This window comes from Entelurus aequoreus, linkage group LG04 (genome assembly GCF_033978785.1).
Source record: "Entelurus aequoreus isolate RoL-2023_Sb linkage group LG04, RoL_Eaeq_v1.1, whole genome shotgun sequence".
Lineage (NCBI taxonomy): Eukaryota > Metazoa > Chordata > Actinopteri > Syngnathiformes > Syngnathidae > Entelurus > Entelurus aequoreus.
In genome coordinates this window covers 9,817,603-9,837,732 of record NC_084734.1, presented here as the reverse complement: position 1 = coordinate 9,837,732, position 20,130 = coordinate 9,817,603, and the positions used below count along the sequence as shown (strand labels likewise).

General features: G+C 41.4%; 1 protein-coding gene across 1 annotated transcript; it reads right to left on the bottom strand.

Annotated features, from left to right (window-relative positions):
* Positions 1-4,765: 4,765 nt before the first annotated feature.
* Positions 4,766-18,658, bottom strand: smtnl1 (smoothelin-like 1; the record flags this gene model as incomplete). The annotated part of the gene is made up of 4 exons (XM_062043933.1): positions 4,766-7,416; positions 10,391-10,542; positions 17,277-17,391; positions 17,472-18,658. Coding segments are annotated over 4 exons (1,737 nt in total), but the record flags the coding sequence as incomplete, so codon positions are not given.
* Positions 18,659-20,130: the final 1,472 nt, after the last annotated feature.

Genomic DNA, 20,130 nt, shown 5'->3' with positions numbered 1-20,130 from the left:
TCACACTATTATGCTCGATCCACTATGGACTGGACTCTCACTATTATGTTAGATCCACTATGGACTGGACTCTCACACTATTATGTTAGATCCACTATGGACTGGACTCTCACAATATTATGCTAGATCCACTATGGACTGGACTCTCACTATTATGTTAGATCCACTATGGACTGGACTCTCACTATTATGTTAGATCCACTATGGACTGGACTCTCACACTATTATGTTAGATCCACTATGGACTGGACTCTCACACTTTTATGCTAGATCCACTATGGACTGGACTCTCACTATTATGTTAGATCCACTATGGACTGGACTCACACTATTATGTTAGATCCACTATGGACTGGACTCTCACACTATTATGTTAGATCCACTATGGACTGGACTCTCACACTATTATGTTAGATCCACTATGGACTGGACTCTCACAATATTATGTTAGATCCACTATGGACTGGACTCACACTATTATGTTAGATCCACTACGGACTGGACTCTCACACTATTATGCTAGATCCACTATGGACTGGACTCTCACTATTATGTTAGATCCACTATGGACTGGACTCTCACAATATTATGTTAGATCCACTATGGACTGGACTCACACTATTATGTTAGATCCACTACGGACTGGACTCTCACACTATTATGCTAGATCCACTATGGACTGGACTCTCACTATTATGTTAGATCCACTATGGATTGGACTCTCACACTATTATGTTAGATCCACTATGGACTGGACTCTCACTATTATGTTACATCCACTATGGACTGGACTCTCACACTATTATGTTAGATCCACTATGGACTGGACTCTCACACTATTATGTTAGATCCACTATGGACTGGACTCACACTATTATGTTAGATCCACTATGGACTGGACTCTCACTATTATGTTAGATCCACTATGGACTGGACTCTCACACTATTATGTTAGATCCACTATGGACTGGACTCTCACACTATTATGTTAGATCCACTATGGACTGGACTCACACTATTATGTTAGATCCACTATGGACTGGACTCTCACACTATTATGTTAGATCCACTATGGACTGGACCCTCACTATTATGTTAGATCCACTATGGACTGGACTCACACTATTATGCTCGATCCACTATGGACTGGACTCTCACTATTATGTTAGATCCACTATGGACTGGACTCTCACAATATTATGCTAGATCCACTATGGACTGGACTCTCACTATTATGTTAGATCCACTATGGACTGGACTCTCACACTATTATGTTAGATCCACTATGGACTGGACTCTCACTATTATGTTAGATCCACTATGGACTGGACTCTCACTATTATGTTAGATCCACTATGGACTGGACTCACACTATTATGTTAGATCCACTATGGACTGGACTCTCACACTATTATGTTAGATCCACTATGGACTGGACTCTCACACTATTATGTTAGATCCACTATGGACTGGACTCTCACACTATTATGTTAGATCCACTATGGACTGGACTCTCACTATTATGTTAGATCCACTACGGACTGGACTCTCACACTATTATGCTAGATCCACTATGGACTGGACTCTCACTATTATGTTAGATCCACTATGGACTGGACTCTCACACTATTATGTTAGATCCACTATGGACTGGACTCTCACACTATTATGTTAGATCCACTATGGACTAGACTCACACTATTATGTTAGATCCACTATGGACTGGACTCTCACTATTGTGTGAGATCCACTATGGACTGGACTCTCACTATTATGTTAGATCCACTATGGACTGGACTCTCACACTATTATTTTAGATCCACTATGGACTGGACTCACACTATTATGTTAGATCCACTATGGACTGGACTCTCACTATTGTGTGAGATCCACTATGGACTGGACTCTCACTATTATGTTAGATCCACTATGGACTGGACTCTCACTATTATGTTGGATCCACTATGGACTGGACTCTCACACTATTATGTTAGATCCACTATGGACTGGACTCTCACTATTATGTTAGATCCACTATGGACTGGACTCTCACTATTATGTTAGATCCACTATGGACTGGACTCTCACACTATTATGCTCGATCCACTATGGACTGGACTCTCACACTATTATGTTAGATCCACTATGGACTGGACTCACACTATTATGTTAGATCCACTACGGACTGGACTCACACTATTATGTTAGATCCACTATGGACTGGACTCTCACTATTATGTTAGATCCACTATGGACTGGACTCTCACTATTATGCTAGATCCACTATGGACTGGACTCTCACAATATTATGCTAGATCCACTATGGACTGGACTCTCACAATATTATGTTAGATCCACTATGGACTGGACTCTCACACTATTATGTTAGATCCACTATGGACTGGACTCTCACAATATTATGCTAGATCCACTATGGACTGGACTCTCACAATATTATGTTAGATCCACTATGGACTGGACTCTCACTATTATGTTAGATCCACTATGGACTGGACTCTCACTATTATGTTAGATCCACTATGGACTGGACTCTCACACTATTATGCTCGATCCACTATGGACTGGACTCTCACTATTATGTTAGATCCACTATGGACTGGACTCACACTATTATGTTAGATCCACTATGGACTGGACTCTCACTATTATGTTAGATCCACTATGGACTGGACTCTCACACTATTATGCTCGATCCACTATGGACTGGACTCACACTATTATGTTAGATCCACTACGGACTGGACTCTCACACTATTATGTTAGATCCACTATGGACTGGACTCTCACTATTATGTTAGATCCACTATGGACTGGACTCTCACACTATTATGCTCGATCCACTATGGACTGGACTCTCACACTATTATGTTAGATCCACTACGGACTGGACTCTCACACTATTATGTTCGATCCACTATGGACTGGAATGAGGTTTTTTTTTTAACCGTAAAATCAACTTTGGTACTGTTATTTTCCATATACAATAAGACACTAAAACATTACAAAAAAAAAAAAAAAACATTAAAACAACAATATTTTACAGTTTTTAAAAAACTGGCAGCTCTGTTGCTTGAATTTTACCGCTAAAAACAGTGGTATTGTTTCTTTTTTTAAATATATATATATACAGTATGTACATATATACATACATATACATATATACATATGTATGTATATATATACATATATACATACAGGGACGTGCACATGATTATAGAGGGGCAGGGGCTCAAAGTCAGAAAAGGGCAGAAACATTTTTTTTGGTCCTTTACACAATATGGAAATGAATGTAAAATTAAATTTGCTAATAGGAAGCTAACTACTTAGCTGTGTGTCCTTTGTAGGTAAAAGTAAATGCCATTTCTTTTGTGTCAACAAATTATTGTCATAATGAGTTAATTCACATTATCATAGGCTTGGAAGACATGAAGACTGGTTTATTATTAGGCTATTTATTGTTAAAGATAAGCACTTTAATATTGAACATTGAACAGTGCAACATGAACTTTGAAAAAAAAATACAACAATAAATACCCAAATGGAAAAAACTTCAATGTGAAAATCTGTCCTTCTTCCCTTAACTTGATGAAAACACCATCAAGTTGTAACTTATGGTCTTTCTCACTTAATGCTCAGACTAAACAACTGAAACGCAATACAGGGCCACAAATATGGACCAGGGGCCAGTAGAGGGCTGCAGGATGGAGGCCAACATGAATCAAGTTTAAATACAGATGGTAATATTCCTAACAGATAACCTACATCTTATATCCCCAGAATGATGAAATTATTATTATTATTAATACTACTAATACTACTACTAATAATAATTATTATCATTATCATTATTCTTCTTACTATTATTGTTATTATTATCATTATTATCATTGTTATTATTATTATTTTGTTAACCCACACAGTAATAGCAAAGTCACAATACACTTTATATCGAAACCTCTACTGTGAGAGAAATGTGATCCGCAGTTATGCTATATATATATATATATATATATATATATATATATATATATATATATATATATATATATATATATATATATATATATATATATATATATATACATATATATATATATATATATATATATATATGTGTGTGTATATATATATATATATATATATGTGTGTGTATATATATATATGTGTATATATATATATATATATATATATATATATATATATATATATATATATATACGTGTATATATATGTGTATATATATATATATATATATATATATATATATATATATATATATATATATACATATATATATGTGTATATATATATATATATATACATATATATATATATATATATATATATATATATATATATATATATATATATATATATATATATATATAACATAACTGCGACGTGGCCCTCAATGAAAACCAGTTCCACACCCCTAGTTTAAACTGGGTGCAATGTTACAGTGGCTAACCTATAAATAACACAGCTGCCTTGCTTCAAATGTATACTTAGGCCCACTATGCTACTGTAATAGAATGCTGGTCATTATGGAGGTACTTGGAGAACCAAATAAAAACGTTTGACAACAAATAACCACCAAATAGCTTACAAAAGGCTGCACTATTTAATTGAATAAACTCAAGTATTTTGACTCGGGGGCCACATTGAGAGAAACAATGTGTCTGGGGGGGCCAATGTGTATGTGTGTATAAATGATATATACACATTTAGCTGTAAAAATCTGCTGTACAGTATGTGTGTTTGGCTCCCTCTTTTTCCAGGAATGCCAATACCAAAAGTCACAATGTCCGATAGAGTTCTAAAAAAGTTATGACAGACCACCTCAAAAAAACGGAATGGAATTTTTACAGTTTTTTACTGAATGGGACACACAAAAATGTACAAAACCCAGAAGCAGTGAAGTTGTCACGTTGTGTAAATGGTAAATAAAAAGAGAATACAACAAATCCTTTTCAACTTATATTCAATTGAATAGACTGCAAAGACAAGATATTTCATGTTCACACTGGTAAACTGGTTTTTTTTTTGCAGATAATTAGAGATGTCCGATAATGGCTTTTTTGCCGATATCCGATATTGTAGCGTCCCGGAAGAGTTAGTGCTGCAAGGGGTTCTGGTTATATTTGTTCTGTTGTGTTTATGTTGTGTTACGGTGCGGATGTTCTCCCGAAATGTGTTTGTCATTCTTGTTTGGTGTTAACAGTGTTAAAGTTGTTCATACGGCCACCCTCAGTGTGACCTGTATGGCTGTTGACCAAGTATGCCTTGCATTCTCTTGTGTGTGTGAAAAGCCGTACATATTATGTGATTGGGCCGGCACGCAAAGGCCGTGCTTTAAGGTTTATTGGCGCTCTGTACTTCTCCCTACGGCCGTGTACACAGCGGCATTTTAAAAAGTCATACATTTTACTTTTTGAAACCCATCCATCCATCCATTTTCTACCGCTTATTCCCTTCGGGGTCGCGGGGGCAACCGATACCAATCATTTCCGATATTACATTTTTAAAGCATTTATCGGCCGATAATATCGGCAGTCAGATATTATCGGACATCTCTACAAATAATCATGAACTTAGAATTTAATGGCAGCAACACATTGCAAGAAAGTTGTCACAGGGGTATTTTTACCACTGTGTTACATGGCCTTTCCTTTTAACAACACTCAGTAAATGTTTGGGAACTGAGGAGACACATTTTTGAAGTGGAATTCTTTCCCAATCTTGCTTGATGTACAGCTTAAGTTGTTCAACAGTCTCCCTTCTCATATTTTAGCCTTTACATTTTCAATGGGAGACAGGTCTGGACTACAGGCAGGCCAGTCTAGTACCCGCACTCTTTTACTATGTAGCCACGCTGTTGTAACATATGTCTTGGCGTTGTCTTGCTGAAATAAGCAGGGGCGTCCATCATAATGTCGCTTGGATGGCAACATATGTGGCTCCAAAACCTGTATGTAACTTTCAGTGCCTACAACAGTCCGGCGGCGTTTATGGGTGTTGTTGATAAATGGCTTCCGCTTTGCATAGTAGAGTTTTAACTTGCACTTACAGATGTAGCAATAAACTAGTAGTTACTGACAGTGTTTTTTTGAAGTGTTCCTGAGCCCATGTGGTGATATCCTTTACACACTGATGTCGCTTTTTGATGCCTGAGGGATCGAAGGTCCATAATAACATGGCTTACGTGCAGTGATTTCTCCACATTCTCTGAACCCTTTGATGATATTACGGAGCGTAGATGGTGAAATCCCTAAATTCCTTGCAATAGCTGGTTGAGAAATGTTGTTCTAAAACAATTTGCTCACACAATCTTTTACTACCAAGCCACACTGTTGTAACACGTGTCTTGGCATTGTCTTGCTGAAATAAGCAGGGGCGTCCATGATAACGTTGCTTGGATGGCAACATATGTTGCTCCAAAAGCTGTATGTACCTTTCAGCATTAATGGCGTCTTCACAGATGTGTAAGTTACCCATGTCTTGGGCACTAATACACCCCCATACCATCACACATGCTGCCTTTTACACTTTGCGCCTAGAACAATCTTTGTTCCGGAGGACACAACGTCCACAGTTTCCAAAAACAATGTGAAATGTGGACTCGTCAGACCACAGAACACCTTTCCACTTTGTATCAGTCCATCTTAGATGAGCTCGGGGCCCAGCGAAGCCGGCGGCGTTTCTGGGTGTTGTTGATAAATGGCTTTCGCTTTGCAAAGTAGAGGTTTAACTTGCACTTACCGATGTAGCGACCAACTGTAGTTACTGACAGTGTAGTTTCTGAAGTGTTCCCATGTGGTGATATCCTTTACACACCGATGTCGCTTTTTGATGCAGTACAGTGTATTGTCCGTGTTTTGAAAGTGTAACTGTAAGTATTTCCATGTTAGTGATACACAGCCCAGGAAACGATACTGTGGTGATATACAACACTGATATCATCACAGAACCGCAATTGTTTCTTACTTCCCATTCCCTGACCCTTCAATAATCATTGAAATAAATAAAAACAAACAAGTGTGTGTAGAAATAAGTCCTCATGCTTTTGAAGCAACAACAAACTAAGACCTTCTCAATTTTTGGTGGTGCCTTCCTTAGGACTCTGCTTCCACCAACAGGTCTCCACCTTCCTCCATCTCACAACCCTCCTCTTCCTCTCCTGGTTTTTGGGCCTCAGAGGCATCTTTGCTTGCTTTCCCTTCTTTCTCCTCCTTTTCTTTCCTCTCCTTCTCCTCCTTGTCTTTCCTGTCCTTCTCCAGCTTGGAGAGGCCCTGGCACAGGGACTGGACGTAGGTGAACACACACATGGGGTCCGGGTGGTTGCCCATCATGAGCATGTCGGGGACCTCCAGCAGGGGGCAGCAGTCAGCCAAGGACCTGGAGTGAAGCGCATGGTGGAGATGGAGAAAAATAATTAACATGCTGAAATGAATTTTAACTAAATCAATAATAATTTAAAAAAAAATTAAAATATAAATATATATAATAAAAATAATATGTAAATATATGTATATATATTAGGGTTGTACGGTAAACCAGTACTAGTATAGTACCGCGCTACTAATTAATCATAATCGGTACTATACCGCCTCAAAAAAAGTCCCCCTTTTTTTTAATTAACGGGCAAGACGGCGCGTCGTCATCACGTGGTGACATTGCTGGTTTTATGAGCAGAGGAGCATGTTCGGCAGCGCGCACACACACGGAGTACTTACAAGCAGACACAGTGTGTAGACAGAAAAGGGAGAACGCACGCATTTTGGCCTAAAAAGTAAAGATAAAGGTGAAGTTATAACACTGAAACACCCTCAGGAAGAGCTGCTTTAAGACATGGCTAGCTACTTCTAAATCACTAATCCTCATCTCCATGGCGACAAGTAAAGTACGTTTATTCCAAGTAGCATTATCACTGGAGGACGAGGAATAGCGAAACATGCTTGACTACGCACCGTAGGAGGATACAATAGCTCACCGGCGTCACAATGTCAACAAACGCCATGGGTTGGATCTACACCTGACATCCACTGTAATGATACCAAGTACAAGAGCGTATGTAGTCCATACTACTATGATTACATCAATATTTTTTATCGTCATATGATATGCAAAATTCATATAATGTTTATGAAGTCAGTAAATATGTCCCTGGACACATGAGGACTTTGAATATAAACAATGTATGATCCTGTAACTACTTGGTATCGGGTCGATACCTAAATGTGTGGTATCATCCAAAACTAATGTAAAGTATCAAAGGAGAGAAGAATAAGTGATTATTACATTTGAACAGAAGTGTAGATAGAACATGTTAAAACAGAAAATAAGCAGATATTAACAGTAAATGAACAAGTAGATTAATAATCAATTTTTTACAGTTTGTCCCTCATGTGTACAAAATAATAGGTGTATAAATGACACAATATGTTACTGCATACGTCAGCAGACTAATTAGGAGTCTTTGTTTGTTAAATTACTACTAAAAGACAAGTTGTCTAGTATGTTCACTATTTTATGTAAGGACTAAATTGCAATAATAAACATATGTTTCATGTGAAGTGAAGTGAATTACATTTATATAGCGCTTTTTCTCAAGTGACTCAAAGCGCTTTACATAGTGAAACCCAATATCTAAGTTACATTCAAACCATTGTGGGTGGCACTGGGAGCAGGTGGGTAAAGTGTCTTGCCCAAGGACACAACGGCAGTGACTAGGATGGCGGAAGCTGGGATCGAACCTGCAACCCTCAAGTTGCTGGCACGGCCGCTCTACCAACCGAGCTATACCGCCCCAATGTACACTAAGATTTTTTGTTATAATAAAGCCAATAATGACATATTTTGAGGTCCCCTTTATTTAGAAAAGTATCAAAATATACAAAATATTAGTATCGGGACAACCCTGATATATATATATATATATATATATATATATATATATATATATATATATATATATATATATATATATATATATATATATATATATATATATATATATATATAACATATATGGCCGTATGAATATATATATATATATATATATATATATATATATATATATATATATATATATATATATATATATATATATATATATATATATTCCCTACGATTTATTGTCATTACTGCCTCAAGTGGTGCAAAAGTGTATTACAACTGAGTACCGCTGCAGCCCATACGGACCACAGTTGAAAAACAGATATTTTTTGGCGGTCCAGGGGGCGCTCAGTTAAGAAACACCTTTATATGTGACAAAGCGCATTATTATTAACTATTAGGATCTATATTTGCCCTAGTGCGGGGGTCGGCAACCCGCGGCTCTAGAGCCGCATGCGGCTCTTTAGCGCCGCCCTAGTGGCTCTCTGGAGATTTTTCAAAAATGTATGAAGAATGGAAAAAGATGAGGGGGAAAAAAAAAATCATTTTTTTTGTTTTAGTATGGTTTCTGTAGGAGGACAAACATGACACAAACCTCCGTAATTGTTATAAATCACACTGTTTATATTAAATATGCTTCACTGATTCAAGTATTTGGCGAGCGCCGTTTTGTCCTACTTATTTTGGCGGTCCTTGAACTCACCGTATAGTCTGTTTACATGCATAACTTTCTCCGACTTTCTAGGACGTGTTTTATGCCACTTCTTTTTCTGTCTCATTTTGTCCACCACACTTTTAACCTTGTACATGAGTGCACAAAGGTGAGTTTTGTTGATGTTATTGACTTGTGTGGAGTGCTAATCAGACATATTTGGTCACTGCATGACTGCAAGCTAATCGATGCTAACATGCTATTTAGGCTAGCTATATGTACATATTGCATCATTATGCCTAATTTGTAGCTATATTTGAGCTAATTTAGTTTCCTTTAAGTCCTCTTAATTAAATGTATATCTCATGACACACTATCTGTATGTAATATGGCTTTTAATTTTTTGCGGCTCCAGACAGATTTGTTTTTGTTTTTTTGGTCCAATATGGCTCTTTCAACATTTTGGGTTGCCGACTCCTGCCCTAGTGTGTGAATGTGAGTGTGAATGTTGTCTGTCTATCTGTGTTGGCCCTGCGATGAGGTGGCGACTTGTCCAGGGTGTACCCCGCCTTCCGCCCGATTGTAGCTGAGATATGCTCCAGCGACCCCGAAGGGAATAAGCGGTAGAAAATGGATGGATGGATGGATCTATATTTTTGCTTTTCTCATTACTTGACATTTATTTGCTGTTTTTTGTTACATTTTTTACTTGTATTTTTTCGTTTGATTGTATTTCGACGAACTGGAGCTGCGGGCCAAAAGTGCCCCCCCCCCCCCCCCGGATCACACTTTGGACGGCCCCGATCTGCATGGAGGACCTACTCTGCAGTCTGGAAGGCCAGTGTGAAGTTTTTCTCCCTTTCTGTGGGTTTCAAGGTGCTGTAGTCGAAAGCATCAGGGAAGTAGCGGTGGATCAGCGCACAAAAAGCCATCCCATCACACCAAGACGATGAGAAGTTTTCAATGTTCACACCCTGGGGGGGGGGGAAATAACAAAAAAACAAGGTTGTTATGTCATGAAATAAAATATTATACTTGAAGATATGGTTAATTTTTTAAAATTCTTTTTTGTAAGTGCCATTAAAGGCCTACTGAAAGCCACTACTACCGACCACGCAGTCTGATAGTTTTTATATCAATGATGAAATCTTAACATTGCAACACATGCCAATACGGCCGGGTTAACTTATAAAGTGCAATTTTAAATTTCCCGGGGAACTTCCGGTTCAAAACGCCTTTGAGGATGACGTTTGCGCGTGACGTAGCCAGTAGAACACAGGTATGGCTTCCCCATTGAAGCCAATACGAAATAGCTGTTTCCATCTCATTATTCCACAGTATTCTGGACATCTGTGTTGGTGAATCTGTTGCAATTTGTTCATTGCATTATGGAGAAAGAAGCTGAGCAAGCAGAGCAGAAAGTCGGTGCGAAGCGGAGTATTTTGCGAGGGAAGTCAGCAACACAACACAGTCGGTGTTTCATTGTTTACATTCCCGAAAGATGCAGTCAAGATCGAAGAACTCGGACAACAGAGACTCTAACCAGGAGGACTTTGACTTTGTTAACAGACGCAGATGCGATACCGTGAGTACGCTTCCAAACATTTGATCGCTTGCTATAACTAGCTCGAGCTAGTAGCTAGGAGCTAGGAGCTAGCATAACAAACACCTAGGTGTTTGTTATGCAGGATTAATTTGTGGCATATTAAATATAAGCCTGGTTGTGTTGTGGCTAATAGAGTATATATATGTCTTGTGTTTATTTACTGTTGTAGTCATTCCCAGCTGAATATCAGGTCCCACCCGCGTGCTTCCAAACATTTGATTGCTTGCCCGTACGTGCGTGTCACGTACGTAACTTTGGTTAAATATATAAGCTTTATGAACCTTGGGTTAGGTGAACGGTTCTTTGGGCTGAGTGAGTGTGTGTGTTGTGCAGGTGTTTGAATTGTATTGGTGGGTTATATATACGAGATCCCGTCCATATTACCCGCTCAAGTTATAACTAGCTCGAGCTAGTAGCTAGTAGCTAGGAGCTAGCATAACAAACACCTAGGTGTTTTTATGTGGGATTAATTTGTGGCATATTAAATATAAGCCTGGTTGTGTTGTGGCTAATAGAGTATATATATGTCTTGTGTTTATTTACTGTTGTAGTCATTCCCAGCTGAATATCAGGTCACCCCCGGCTCTCACAGCATCTTCCCTATCTGAATAGCTTCCACTCCCCACTAGTCCTTCACTTTCACTTTCCTCATCCACAAATCTTTCATCCTCGCTCAAATTAATGGGGAAATTGTCGCTTTCTCGGTCCGAATCTCTCTCACTTCATGCGGCCATCATTGTAAACAATAGGGAACTTTGCGTATATGTTCAACTGACTACGTCACGCTACTTCCGGTAGGGGCAAGCCTTTTTTTTATCAGATACCAAAAGTTGCAATCTTTATCGTCGTTGTTCTATACTAAATCCTTTCAGCAAAAATATGGCAATATCGCGAAATGATCAAGTATGACACATAGAATAGATCTGCTATACCCGTTTAAATAAATGATAAATGTGTATGTGTGTATAAATGATATATACACATGTAGCTGTAAAAATATGCTGTTTGGGTCCCTTTTTTTCCAGGAACACTATGTTAGAATAATTATGTATAAGTTATCACACAACTCTTATGCTTAAAGTGCTATAGTTATTATCAATTGTGCTGAAGTTGTACTTTTCTATCTGTGCAAAGGCACACGACTTGTAATCTTCCATTGCGAGTTGTCTCGCATATCAGCAGTTTGTTTCCACACCCTGCCTGCTGACAGCCAAGGACGGACATCGAGTACCTCAACGCAGACAAAGCAGAGACAGGGCGAAATCACGAGTGTCAGCACATTTCCATTCTGAATAATCACGTATTGTGTCTACTGGGGCGGCTTGCATTCACCCCTCCCTTCAGAAGCAGCCTCAGTGGTGTTAACTAGGGACCTCCCGAATATATAGAGGAGCACGTGGGACTGTACCTTAGAGCGTAGGGTGAAACTGTAACTGAGTGTACAGCCCCAAACGTTTCTCCTCATGAGCTAAATTGAACTCTGTCTCTGCTTGATTCCTTGCTTCTTGTCTCGTTTAACAGATAATAGGTGTTTGAACCTGACACACTAATACCAAAAGTCACAATGTCCAAAAGAGTTCTAAAAACGTTATGACAGACCACCTCAAAAAAACGGAATGGAATTTTACAGTTTTTTACTGAATGGGACACCCAAAATGTCATGTCCAAGTCTACCTGGTAGCTGTGTGTCTTGCTACCGTCATGTCCAAGTCTACCTGGTAGTTTTGTGTCTTGCTACCGTCGTGTCCAAGTATACCTGGTAGTTTTGTGTCTTGCTACCGTCGTGTCCAAGTATACCTGGTAGTTGCATGTCTTGCTACCATCATGTCCAAGTCTACCTGGTAGTTGCGTGTCTTGCTACCATCAAGTCCAAGTCTACCTGGTAGTTTTGTGTCTTGCTACCATCAAGTCCAAGTCTACCTGGTAGTTTTGTGTCTTGCTACCGTCATGTCCAAGTCTACCTGGTAGTTGCGTGTCTTGCTACCGTCATGTCCAAGTCTACCTGGTAGTTGCGTGTCTTGCTACCGTCGTGTCCATGTCTACCTGGTAGTTGTGTGTCTTGCTACCGTCGTGTCCAAGTATACCTGGTAGTTTTGTGTCTTGCTACCGTCGTGTCCAAGTATACCTGGTAGTTGCGTGTCTTGCTACCATCGTGTCCAAGTATACCTGGTAGTTGCGTGTCTTGCTACCATCAAGTCCAAGTCTACCTGGTAGTTTTGTGTCTTGCTACCATCAAGTCCAAGTCTACCTGGTAGTTTTGTGTCTTGCTACCGTCATGTCCAAGTCTACCTGGTAGTTGCGTGTCTTGCTACCGTCATGTCCAAGTCTACCTGGTAGTTGCGTGTCTTGCTACCGTCATGTCCATGTCTACCTGGTAGTTGTGTGTCTTGCTACCGTCATGTCCAAGTCTACCTGGTAGTTTTGTGTCTTGCTACCGTCGTGTCCAAGTCTACCTGGTAGTTGCGTGTCTTGCTACCGTCATGTCCAAGTCTACCTGGTAGTTTTGTGTCTTGCTACCGTCGTGTCCAAGTCTACCTGGTAGTTGCGTGTCTTGCTACCGTCATGTCCAAGTCTACCTGGTAGTTGCGTGTCTTGCTACCGTCGTGTCCAAGTCTACCTGGTAGTTGCGTGTCTTGCTACCGTCATGTTCAAGTCTACCTGGTAGTTTTGTGTCTTGCTACCGTCGTGTCCAAGTCTACCTGGTAGTTGCGTGTCTTGCTACCGTCGTGTCCAAGTCTACCTGGTAGTTGCGTGTCTTGCTACCATCAAGTCCAAGTCTACCTGGTAGTTTTGTGTCTTGCTACCGTCGTGTCCAAGTCTACCTGGTAGTTGCGTGTCTTGCTAGCGTCATGTCCAAGTCTACCTGGTAGTTGCGTGTCTTGCTACCGTCGTGTCCAAGTCTACCTGGTAGTTGCATGTCTTGCTACCGTCATGTCCAAGTCTACCTGCTAGTTGCGTGTCTTGCTACCGTCATGTCCAAGTCTACCTGGTAGTTGCGTGTCTTGCTACCGTCGTGTTCAAGTCTACCTGGTAGTTGCGTGTCTTGCTACCGTCGTGTCCAAGTCTACCTGGTAGTTGCGTGTCTTGCTACCGTCGTGTCCAAGTCTACCTGGTAGTTGCGTGTCTTGCTACCGTCGTGTCCAAGTCTAACTCGTAGTTGCGTGTCTTGCTACCGTCGTGTCCAAGTCTACCTGGTAGTTGCGTGTCTTGCTACCGTCATGTCCAAGTCTACCTGGTAGTTTTGTGTCTTGCTACCGTCGTGTCCAAGTATACCTGGTAGTTGCGTGTCTTGCTACCGTCATGTCCAAGTCTACCTGGTAGTTGCGTGTCTTGCTACCGTCGTGTCCAAGTCTACCTGGTAGTTGCGTGTCTTGCTACCGTCGTGTCCAAGTCTACCTGGTAGCTGTGTGTCTTGCTACCGTCATGTCCAAGTCTACCTGGTAGTTTTGTGTCTTGCTACCGTCGTGTCCAAGTATACCTGGTAGTTGCGTGTCTTGCTACCATCATGTCCAAGTCTACCTGGTAGTTGCGTGTCTTGCTACCATCAAGTCCAAGTCTACCTGGTAGTTTTGTGTCTTGCTACCGTCGTGTCCAAGTCTACCTGCTAGTTGCGTGTCTTGCTACCGTCATGTCCAAGTCTACCTGGTAGTTGCGTGTCTTGCTACCGTCGTGTCCAAGTCTACCTGGTAGTTGCGTGTCTTGCTACCGTCATGTCCAAGTCTACCTGGTAGTTTTGTGTCTTGCTACCGTCGTGTCCAAGTCTACCTGGTAGTTGCGTGTCTTGCTACCGTCATGTCCAAGTCTACCTGGTAGTTGCGTGTCTTGCTACCGTCGTGTCCAAGTCTACCTGGTAGTTGCGTGTCTTGCTACCGTCATGTCCAAGTCTACCTGCTAGTTGCGTGTCTTGCTACCGTCATGTCCAAGTCTACCTGGTAGTTTTGTGTCTTGCTACCGTCGTGTCCAAGTCTACCTGGTAGTTGCGTGTCTTGCTACCGTCGTGTCCAAGTCTACCTGGTAGTTGCGTGTCTTGCTACCATCAAGTCCAAGTCTACCTGGTAGTTTTGTGTCTTGCTACCGTCGTGTCCAAGTCTACCTGGTAGTTGCGTGTCTTGCTAGCGTCATGTCCAAGTCTACCTGGTAGTTGCGTGTCTTGCTACCGTCGTGTCCAAGTCTACCTGGTAGTTGCATGTCTTGCTACCGTCATGTCCAAGTCTACCTGCTAGTTGCGTGTCTTGCTACCGTCATGTCCAAGTCTACCTGGTAGTTGCGTGTCTTGCTACCGTCGTGTTCAAGTCTACCTGGTAGTTGCGTGTCTTGCTACCGTCGTGTCCAAGTCTACCTGGTAGTTGCGTGTCTTGCTACCGTCGTGTCCAAGTCTACCTGGTAGTTGCGTGTCTTGCTACCGTCGTGTCCAAGTCTAACTCGTAGTTGCGTGTCTTGCTACCGTCGTGTCCAAGTCTACCTGGTAGTTGCGTGTCTTGCTACCGTCATGTCCAAGTCTACCTGGTAGTTTTGTGTCCTGCTACCGTCGTGTCCAAGTATACCTGGTAGTTGCGTGTCTTGCTACCGTCATGTCCAAGTCTACCTGGTAGTTGCGTGTCTTGCTACCGTCGTGTCCAAGTCTACCTGGTAGTTGCGTGTCTTGCTACCGTCGTGTCCAAGTCTACCTGGTAGCTGTGTGTCTTGCTACCGTCATGTCCAAGTCTACCTGGTAGTTTTGTGTCTTGCTACCGTCGTGTCCAAGTATACCTGGTAGTTGCGTGTCTTGCTACCGTCATGTCCAAGTATACCTGGTAGTTGCGTGTCTTGCTACCATCAAGTCCAAGTCTACCTGGTAGTTTTGTGTCTTGCTACCATCAAGTCCAAGTCTACCTGGTAGTTTTGTGTCTTGCTACCGTCGTGTCCAAGTCTACCTGGTAGTTGCGTGTCTTGCTACCGTCGTGTCCAAGTCTACCTGGTAGTTGCGTGTCTTGCTACCGTCATGTCCAAGTCTACCTGCTAGTTGCGTGTCTTGCTACCGTCATGTCCAAGTCTACCTGGTAGTTTTGTGTCTTGCTACCGTCGTGTCCAAGTCTACCTGGTAGTTGCGTGTCTTGCTACCGTCGTGTCCAAGTCTACCTGGTAGTTGCGTGTCTTGCTACCATCAAGTCCAAGTCTACCTGGTAGTTTTGTGTCTTGCTACCGTCGTGTCCAAGTCTACCTGGTAGTTGCGTGTCTTGCTAGCGTCATGTCCAAGTCTACCTGGTAGTTGCGTGTCTTGCTACCGTCGTGTCCAAGTCTACCTGGTAGTTGCATGTCTTGCTACCGTCATGTCCAAGTCTACCTGCTAGTTGCGTGTCTTGCTACCGTCATGTCCAAGTCTACCTGGTAGTTGCGTGTCTTGCTACCGTCGTGTTCAAGTCTACCTGGTAGTTGCGTGTCTTGCTACCGTCGTGTCCAAGTCTACCTGGTAGTTGCGTGTCTTGCTACCGTCGTGTCCAAGTCTACCTGGTAGTTGCGTGTCTTGCTACCGTCGTGTCCAAGTCTAACTCGTAGTTGCGTGTCTTGCTACCGTCGTGTCCAAGTCTACCTGGTAGTTGCGTGTCTTGCTACCGTCATGTCCAAGTCTACCTGGTAGTTTTGTGTCCTGCTACCGTCGTGTCCAAGTATACCTGGTAGTTGCGTGTCTTGCTACCGTCATGTCCAAGTCTACCTGGTAGTTGCGTGTCTTGCTACCGTCGTGTCCAAGTCTACCTGGTAGTTGCGTGTCTTGCTACCGTCGTGTCCAAGTCTACCTGGTAGCTGTGTGTCTTGCTACCGTCATGTCCAAGTCTACCTGGTAGTTTTGTGTCTTGCTACCGTCGTGTCCAAGTATACCTGGTAGTTGCGTGTCTTGCTACCATCATGTCCAAGTCTACCTGGTAGTTGCGTGTCTTGCTACCATCAAGTCCAAGTCTACCTGGTAGTTTTGTGTCTTGCTACCGTCGTGTCCAAGTCTACCTGGTAGTTGCGTGTCTTGCTACCGTCGTGTCCAAGTCTACCTGGTAGTTGCGTGTCTTGCTACCGTCGTGTCCAAGTCTACCTGGTAGTTGCGTGTCTTGCTACCGTCGTGTCCAAGTCTACCTGGTAGTTGCGTGTCTTGCTCTGGCACCACTGCAGCATCCTCTGCTTGATGGAGGCGCCAGTGGCCGAGGCGGACGCAGACTTTTGAAGTTTGAAGTTTGGTGTGACGGGCGTCCTGAGGACAAAACACCGATAGATTGTCTGTGAGTCCGAGTCATCAAACTTTATCAGTTGTGTGTGTTTTCCAGGACTTACTCGGGTGCGCCTTGCTGGAACTTGGCCAGGATGTCCCTCCTGGCGGACGCCCTGCCAGAGCGGGCTGAGGGTCTTGGGCGAGACACGGCCGGAGGTGCAGACTTTGGGTTCTTCTTGGACTTTCCTGACTCTTTTTCTTTTGCTTCTGTTTCCTTGCCTTCTTTCTTCTTCACCTCCTTTTCTGCTTTTTCTTCTTTCACCTTATCAACAACACCCTTTTCCTTATTCACCTTATCAGTGTCCTGTTCCTGGCTCACCTTATCAGCACCCTTTTCCTCTTTCACCTTATCAACAACACCCTTTTCCTTATTGACCTTATCAGTGTCCTGTTCCTGGCTCACCTTATCAGCACCTTTTCCCTCTTTCACCTTTTCGGTCCCCTTTTCCTCGCTCACCTTATCAGTCCCCTTTTCCTCGCTCACCTTAGCAACACCTTTTTTCTCTTTCACCTTATCAACCCCTTTTTTCTCTTTCACCTTATCAACACCCTTTTTCTTATTGACCTTATCAACACTTTTTTCCTCTTTCACCTTATCAGTCCCCTTTTCCTCGCTCACCTTATCAACACCTTTTTTCTCTTTCACCTTATCAACACCCTTTTTCTTATTGACCTTATCAGTGTCCCGTTCCTTGCTCACCTTATCAACACCTTTTTCCTCACTCACCTTATCAACATCTTTTTCCTCTTTCACCTTATCAGGCTTTTTTTCTTTTCCCACCTTATCAACCTTTTTTTCTTCTTTCACCTTATCAGTCCCTTTTTTCTCTTTCACCTTATCAACACCCTTTTTCTTATTGACCTTATCAGTGTCCCGTCCCTGGCTCACCTTATCAACACCTTTCTCCTCTTTCACCTTATCAGTGTCATTTTCTTCTTTCACCTCATCAATAACTTTTTTCTCTTTCACCTTATCAGTATCCCTTTCCTTGCTTACCTTAGCGACACTTTTTTCCTCTTTCACCTTATCAGCGCCCATTTCCTCACTCACCATATCAATATATTTATCCTCATTCATCTTTTCCGGTACTCTCCCAGTCTGCATCTCCTCTCCATCTTTGAGAGCCTCTCTATTTTGGACCTCCTCCACCTGTTCTTCACCCTCCCCCTCCTCCCCCTGCGCTCCATCCAGTTCCTCTCCAGGTTCCTCCCTGTCAACACCAGGAGACGCCTCGTCCTTATCTTCAGTCCACTCTGAAGCAGCTGCTCGGGGTTCCTCACCTCCCCCTTGTGCCACCTTATCCTCCACCCCCTGGACCCCCTGACCTTCTGTGTCCCCTTTTGGAGTCCCGCCTCCTGGGTCTTTACCCTCCACAAGCTCCGGTCCGTCTGTCTGCGGAGTCATCAACACAAACACATTGGGCACTTTATTCCCATCATGTTGTGTAATACAACATAAATCACACTGGTGGCTTTCTAGTGTGATGCCTTGAGTAACATCACACAAGACCACCTAAAATTAGCCGGTCCTCTCTGCTCTGGGGATACCATGGCCCTGACAGACTGCAATGCAACGGGAGATAGGAAACGCCACTCTGGGATCTGGCATCTCGATTTAGATTTCACATTTGGACACTCGTAGTAAAAGACTTGTCATCTCTGGAGGACGTTGCCAAGTGGAGTCAAAATAGTTGTTCGCGTACATCGCTCATCACTGAGCTCAAGTGTGGGCTAAAAACAAAACAAAGATGGAAGGTTCATTATCTTGTTTTTTATATTGTACACGATAGTGTGTATCTCGGACAAATCTGGATGTGAATTTATTTGAGCTGGAAATGACACAGGAATGAAGAAGTAAAAAACTACTTTTGCTTTTTTAAACGTAATTTACACGCCCCGGGTTCTCCTGTCTTATTCTACAGGGTTTTACCCAGAGACATGTTCTAAGGCAGGGGTCACCAACCTTTTTGAAAGCAAGAGCTACTTCTTGGGTAGTGATTAATGCGAAGGGCTACCAGTTTGATACACACTTCAATAAATTGCCAGAAATAGCCAATTTGCTCAATTTACCTTTAGCTCTATGTTATTATTAATAATTAATGATATTTACACTTAATTGAACGGTTTAAAAGAGGAGAAAACATGAAAAAAATTACAATTAAATTTTGAAACATAGTTTATCTTCAATTTCGACTCTTTAAAATTCAAAATTCAACCGAAAAAAAGAAGAGAAAAACTAGCTAATTCGAATCTTTTTGAAAAAAAAATAAAAATAAATTATGGAACATCATTAGTAATTTTTCCTGACTAAGATTAATTTTAGAATGTTGATGACATGTTTTAAATAGGTTAAAATCCAATCTGCACTTTGTTAGAATATATAACAAATTGGACCAAGCTATATTTCTAACAAAGACAAATCATTATTTCTTCTAGATTTTCCAGAACAAAAATTTTAAAAGAAATTCAAAAGACTTTGAAATAAGATTTAAATTTGATTCTACAGATTTTCTAGATTTGCCAGAATAATTTTTTGGAATTTTAATCATAATAAGTTTGAAGAAATATTTCACAAATATTCTTCATCGAAAAAACAGAAGCTAAAATGAAGAATTAAATTAAAATGTATTTATTATTCTTTACAATAAAAAACATAAATTTACTTGAACATTGATTTAAATTGTCAGGAAAGAAGAGGAAGGAATTTAAAAGGTAAAAAGG